This window comes from Mauremys mutica, chromosome 13 (genome assembly GCF_020497125.1).
Source record: "Mauremys mutica isolate MM-2020 ecotype Southern chromosome 13, ASM2049712v1, whole genome shotgun sequence".
In the NCBI taxonomy this organism is placed as follows: Eukaryota; Metazoa; Chordata; order Testudines; family Geoemydidae; genus Mauremys; species Mauremys mutica.
In genome coordinates this window covers 51,152,623-51,159,086 of record NC_059084.1, presented here as the reverse complement: position 1 = coordinate 51,159,086, position 6,464 = coordinate 51,152,623, and the positions used below count along the sequence as shown (strand labels likewise).

Genomic DNA, 6,464 nt, shown 5'->3' with positions numbered 1-6,464 from the left:
CCTCCGGGTTTAGATTAGAAGACTATGGATATGGACTGGGGTCCATCAGGCTCCTGGGAAGAGTCTTGAGTGGCTGGCTAGGGTTAACTCCCCAAGTGGATAGAGCCAATGACATTTTCAGGCTGTCCAAGGGCAAGTCACCATCTCCAGAAACAATTCCGTCAACACGGTATATTTGCAAATGACTGGCCTGAAACCCGAGGACATCGGCCTGTATTACTGTGCCAGAGACACAGCGAGGGGGAGCTAGTCTGAGCTGAAACAAAAACCTCTTCCTGAAGAGAGGATCATTGACTGGAAGTGTCAAGGCTGATTCCCCACTCTGGTACTCCGAGTGCAGAAGGTGAGAGCCCGCAAGGACCCTAAAAATTAACACTGGCCACTCCAGGCTTGTATTAAACTCCCAAGGTCACAGCTTTACCTGGCCTTGGGTTAGTAGAGCTGACACCACCCAAGAGCAGAACCCCTTTCAGAGCCCAGGAAGGCGCACTTGCGAATTCCTCCCTGGGAGGTACACCCAAGCCTTTTCACACACACCCTGAGGAGCTGAGAAAGGAAAAGATAAAAATAAAAAATCAGCTGTTGCCACCAGCTAACTAAAAAAAAAGTTCACAAACCTCTGAAGACACAAAAATCCAATCATGTCCTTTAAAAAGGTAATTTAGAAAAAGGGGGGGGGGAGGGAAAAGAAAAGAAAAGAAAAATACCTCCGGGCACTCAGGCTATTGCTAGATTTTAAAAGAACAACTGCCAGGATTAAGAACCAAGAATAACTTTCTTGGGGTCCAGCTTAAAGGTTACAACAAGGAAACTAAAGCACCTGGGCTTAGCACAGAGGAATCCACAAACCAAAATAAGAAGATCTCTGGTTGTGTCATTCTAACATTTCTACTTCCATATCTGGGGTTCCAAATGAGTAGTTTCTAGGTATGATACTGATGATTTTTTATACCTGGGCCCAAGCTTCTTACAGCAAAGCTGCTGCCCTGTCCCTCTGCAGCGAGAGAACAAAAGACCCCCCACACCCAGCAGTTTGTCACAATTTGAAAGGGTTCAGCTTCCCTATTGGTTCCCCTGGCCAGGTGCCAACTCACATTAAGTTTACCTCTTAACCCTTTACAGGTAAAGCAATTGGGGTACAGCTGCTTAGGAGGATTCTGTAGCTAAGTGAATGGTCGGGGAGTTACACAAGGATGCTAGCCCCCCCCCCCATTTATCGCAGGAAGGGAGGGGTCTGTGATAAAGGACTTTCTTTGTAAAGGGGCCAACACAAAGGCCTTTGCACCTACTGAACCCCACCTAAGCCGCCTGTGGCTGCGTGACTTTTATTCTTTGTCTGTGGCACTAAGCAACTTGACTCCAATATCCTTTTGATCATTATAACCTGGAGCATAAGTTTCATGAACCATCTTTGTAAACTCTTTCCATACTCATTCTCCAAATCGTCCTGCAAAGGAATGGCTCGGTGATATAAATAATTGCTCGTATGTAACATTGGCCACAACACTGAAGGGAATAAAGACAGAGATTAGATAGATAGAGGGGGTGGATGGGGATAGATAGATGGAGGGGTGGATGGGGATGGGTAGATAGATCACTCAACTGCTTTCATTTAGTGGTTATATATTTTCAAATTAAAAGGTGCAAAAGAAATGCAGTTAGTGGACTCTGTGACCCACCTGCCGTTACATTTAACAACACGATTCAGCGTCACACGTCCTGGATCCCATTTTATATTGTCTCCACGCCCCCTGCCCCCACCCCCCGGCCCATGCAAATGAGCTCCCCGGGGCTCTGTTCATAGCCCAGTCCCGGCCGCTCACCCCGCTCAGAGCCAGCGCCGGGCTTCAGCTTCCCATCCCGCCTGGGGACCGAGCCGCCAGCCGCAGCCATGACCCCTAGCCTGGCCATCGCCTTCCTCCTGCTGCTCCCCGCGGGTACGGGCGGGACCTGCGCTGCCGCTCCGCGGCCGGTACCGCGTGTTCCCTAATAACTGCGCCTCCGGGAATCGCTGCAATATTCCCCCTTTATTTCCCCTCCGCAGGTGTCTATTCCCAGGTCAGCCTGGTGGAGTCCGGAGGGGGAGTCAGGAAGCCCGGAGAGACCCTCAGATTGACCTGCACCGTGTCCGGATTCTCTCTCGCTAGCTACGATGTGAACTGGGTCCGCCAGCCAGCGGGGAAAGGGCTGGAATGGGTCGGAGCCATCTGGGCAGGTGGAAGCACTCATTATAATGACGCTTTAAAAAATCGCCTCACCATCACCAGAGACACTTCCAAGAGCCAAGTGTTCCTGCAACTGACCGGCCTGCAGCCCGCAGACACCTCCGTGTATTACTGTGCCAGAGACACAGTGAGAGGAAACCTATCCGAGCCCGGCCTAAAACTAGCCGTGCAGAGAACCAGCCTTCCCGTGTGACGCGCCGAGGGCAGCAGCTGCCAGCACCGCGGTCTCTCTGCTTGGTTCGTTTTTTGCTTCATGCAGATTCCTCAGCAAGTTACAGCGCTTGTGAGTTAAACTCCGTATCACCCGAAATCACACAGTGACTCAGCGACACCGAGCCTGGGAATGGAACGGAGTCGTGACTCCCGGGGCCCTGCTCTGCCAATGTGTCTATCATAGCGCTAACAAAGGGAAGGAAAGACCCCAGGGATATTCATACCTAGACTCACGCTATAGCAACTAGATTATTCTTCCCTCCCACCATGGCTGGGGAAATACACACGGAGTCTTTACACTGGTGCCCGCTGCAGACACTAGAGCTCGGCTGTTATATGGGAGCCAGGAACAGAGCCCAGGCCTTCTGTTTCGTGGAGGACAAAGTCTGAGTCGTTGGCTCAAGGGCCTGTGGATAGAAAGGAAAAAGCCACCAACACCCCACTCTGGAGTCTGGCTCTATGCCTGCGAGGTTGTGAGCGGGCTAAATCTCTCCCCTCTCAGCCCATTGATAAATCTCGACCAGGGCTGGCTCTAGGTCTTTTGCCGCTCCATGAAAAAACAAAACAAAACAAAACAACTGCCGAAAAAGAAACAAACAAACAAAGAACACTCCAAAGTGCCGCTGAAGAGAAAGAGAGGAAGTGCTGGGAACAGAGCCCGGGGCTGGACCACACAAACATCTGCAGGGTCTAGCTCTTTTTAAGGTCTTGCCATCCTTATTAATGGGACTGACCCCACTGGCTCCGGGGGAACAATATGTGGGGTAAGGGTTACTCAGGCTAGGAAGAGTTTGCAGGGCCACTCTCAAAATCCCAATGGAGCTGAAATCAAGAACCTCTCCGAGCGCAGACCTCACTGTTTCCAATCAGATTTGCCTCTCTGGGCGCCAATCCATGTAGGGTTTAAACGGAAATCGGGACCGTTTCCAAGCTAACCAGTCTGCAATAAACTCAGGAGCCCTCAGTTCTGAATTTCAGGGGTGTGCGAGGGGTCAGCACATCTGGGAAGAGGAGAGCACAGAGGGGCTAGCACAGACGTGTCAGCCAGTGCAGGGTCCCGTCACTGGGATACCTTGGTTTGTAATGTCAGAACGCAGTCAGGCACTGAGGGGAGAGATCAAACAGCTGGTTTGTGGATCTCCAGAGTGAAGTTCAGCCTGACAGCTGGATCCCACGTGCATCGACCCTGTCCTCTAAGCGAACGTGGACTGGCCCTTGGCGAGGCTGACACAGAGTTCAGGCTATTTCACACTCATGTGTCTGTCTGGATGGAGAGAGAGATTCCAGACCGGGCGCTCCTAGGGAAACCTAGGGGTACTGTCCGTACAAATAGGCAGAGTATACAGGGGGTCAGGCTGATTCAGGCAGCCCCATTTCCGCCCCCACCATCACCGCTGGAGCCCAGTTCCCCCAGTCGCTCTGTACGGCCGCAGCAGGCTGCCCCAGCCAAAGGCGCCTGGTCTGACAGAGCAGTGACAAAAGAAGACCTGACTCTAAAGAAACAAGGACTGGTCAGAGGGACAGGGCGTACGGACACTTTTCTGGGAGAGGCGATCTCCTCTCTCCGTATTTCTGCAGCACCCCGCTGCTTCCACCCAGGCGGCTTTGGGAGAAGCAACGACTCATATGAACATAACTGTCAGACTCAAACACACTCCTAACAAAGGCGACACCAGGGGCACGTGCTTTGCAGGGCTGCATGGAAAGGCGCAGGGCTGGAGCCTCCCCCCCGAGCAATCAATGGGAGTTTTGCCCCAGGAAGGGCTGGAGAGGGAGGACTCCACCATCCCACTTCCAGCCTTGCTCCTTCCCCAGCTCACAACGGGCGGTGAGACCCCGCACAACAGGAGCCCTGGGAGAGCTCCCCCGTGTCGGGGTGCAGCTGACAGTGCGGAGACACAATGGGTGTATAGATCCTGTCCAGACATGCTTATAAACTCCGGGGGTAGGCAGGGCCGTCCTTAGGATTTATGGTGCCCTAGGCGAGATTATTAAACTGGTGCCCCTGTGCCTGATCTGCTCTTAGCAACACAAATATAAGCATACAGTATTGGAAAACTTGCCACATTCACGTTATTAAAACCAGTTTAACTTAATTAAGCACACTGTAATGCTGATGCACTAGCACTAAAGAAGTAGCCCTATAGAAAAAATTCTGATTTGACAGAATGATGCAAATAATATAATTTTTTTAATTTGTCAAAATTGTATTGGAAATTTATATGAAGAGGTATTGAATCAAAGATTTGTTTTTAATTAAAAGCAATCTTTCTGGCTTTTTTGGCTGCAAAATCAGTTTAATAAGCTGGGTTTCCAAACAGTGGGGAAATATAACCCTAGTTTTACTGCTAGGTAAAGCACAAAGTGACCAAAATGAAGTCAGCACAGAATCATCTCATCTAGATTAAGGTAGCACAGAAATGTTACAGAAGTCCTATTGTGCCTTATTTTTGTTTGGAAAGACATTGGCAATAGCAGCACATTCACATGATAAAATACATGATAAATCACTGTCTCTAAAGTTCCATCAAAAACTGACATTTTCACAGCTCTAGCATGATCTGCTATACAGATTCTTCACAAGGAAGTGTCCCTGGCCTTTTTAACTCATATTAACTATGTATTTACTTTATGAAAGTTGGAGAAAACACTGTGAAAATGTAAAACATTGGCTGCCCAACTTCTGGGCTGGCAAAAGCTATACTGACTCACAGGAAAAAAAAAAGCAGGAGAATCTTAGTACAACATATGGTCAGTCTATACCAGGGGTCGGCAACCTTTCAGAAGTGGTGTGCCAAGTTCACTGTAATTTAAGGTTTCTCGTGCCAGTAATAACATTTTAATGTTTGTAGAAGGTCTCTCTCTATGTCTATATATATAAATAAACTATTGTTATTATCTGAGTTCCTGCTCAGGCCACTGTCAACTGAATAAATGAAACCCCAGACTGGCAGCGGGCTGAGTGGGACTGGTGACTGGAACCCTAGACAAGGATCCCAGGCCCTGCTCAGCCCGCTGCTGGTCTGGGGTTCTGACCCCCAACTCCTGCCACCCAGGATCCCGGCTGCCACCCCCCTCAACCCTGCTACCAGCCTGGGATTCTGCTCACCCAGGCTGGCAGGAGGCAGAGTGGGGCCAGCGGCTGGGCTCCTGACTGGCAAGGGGCCGGCAGCCAGAACCCCGGAGTAGCAGTAGGCTGAGTGCTGCCGGCACCCCAGATTGGCAGCAGACTGAGCCACTCAACCCCCCAGCCCGCTGCCGGCTGAGTGAATGGAACCCCAGGCTGACAGCAGGTTGAGTGGTTCAGCCGGCCTGCTCAGCCCTCTGCCAGTCTGGGGTTCCTTGGGGGTCCCCAGGCCAGCAGCAGGTGCTGAGTGGGGCCGGCGGCTGGTATCCCAGCTGGCAATAGGGCAGCAGCTGGAACCCCAGAGCAGTGATGGGCTGAGCCGCTCAGCCTGCCGCTGCGTACCATCAAAAATCAGCTCACCTGCCACCTTTGGCATATGTGCTGTAGGTTGCTGACCCCTGCTTTATACACTAGTAAGGAGATGAGCATATTACAGTTGTTGGAGGGCTCTTATCAGGAGTAACAGGCTGTAGGAAAGTCAGTCCAACATTTTTTGTTTCTATGATGAAAACTGGCCCACTCCCTGCCGCAAACCAAACCTGTCACTAATAATTGTCAACAACTTAATTTTCTGTTTTTGGCTAAGATATTAATTTAAAAAAAATATTGAAATTGGATTCAGGATTGTTAGCAAGAATTTTTGGCAAACAAAGTTGTTAAATGACAATCTAAATGGCAACACAGTACTGCTTTCATGCTTGGCTCACCCCCCAGCCTGCTGGTCCAACAGCTGCAGTACACCCCAAAATCCACCTCTTGGGGTGCAGAGTGGCAACAGCAGCAGCAAACCCTCAGGTCCAATCACACGCCAATGGGCACCACCGCCAGCCTTACGAACCATGGTGAAGTTAGCACAGCATCTGATCTCAGGGACAGGTCACCCATGGAGCCACAGCAGC

General features: G+C 50.5%; 1 gene segment (V, D, J or C); it reads left to right on the top strand.

The window, feature by feature from the left end:
- Positions 1–1,891: 1,891 nt before the first annotated feature.
- Positions 1,892–2,418, top strand: LOC123347638. The segment is given in 2 exon segments: positions 1,892–1,937; positions 2,045–2,418. Coding segments are annotated over 2 exon segments (420 nt in total).
- The last annotated feature ends 4,046 nt before the right edge of the window (positions 2,419–6,464 follow it).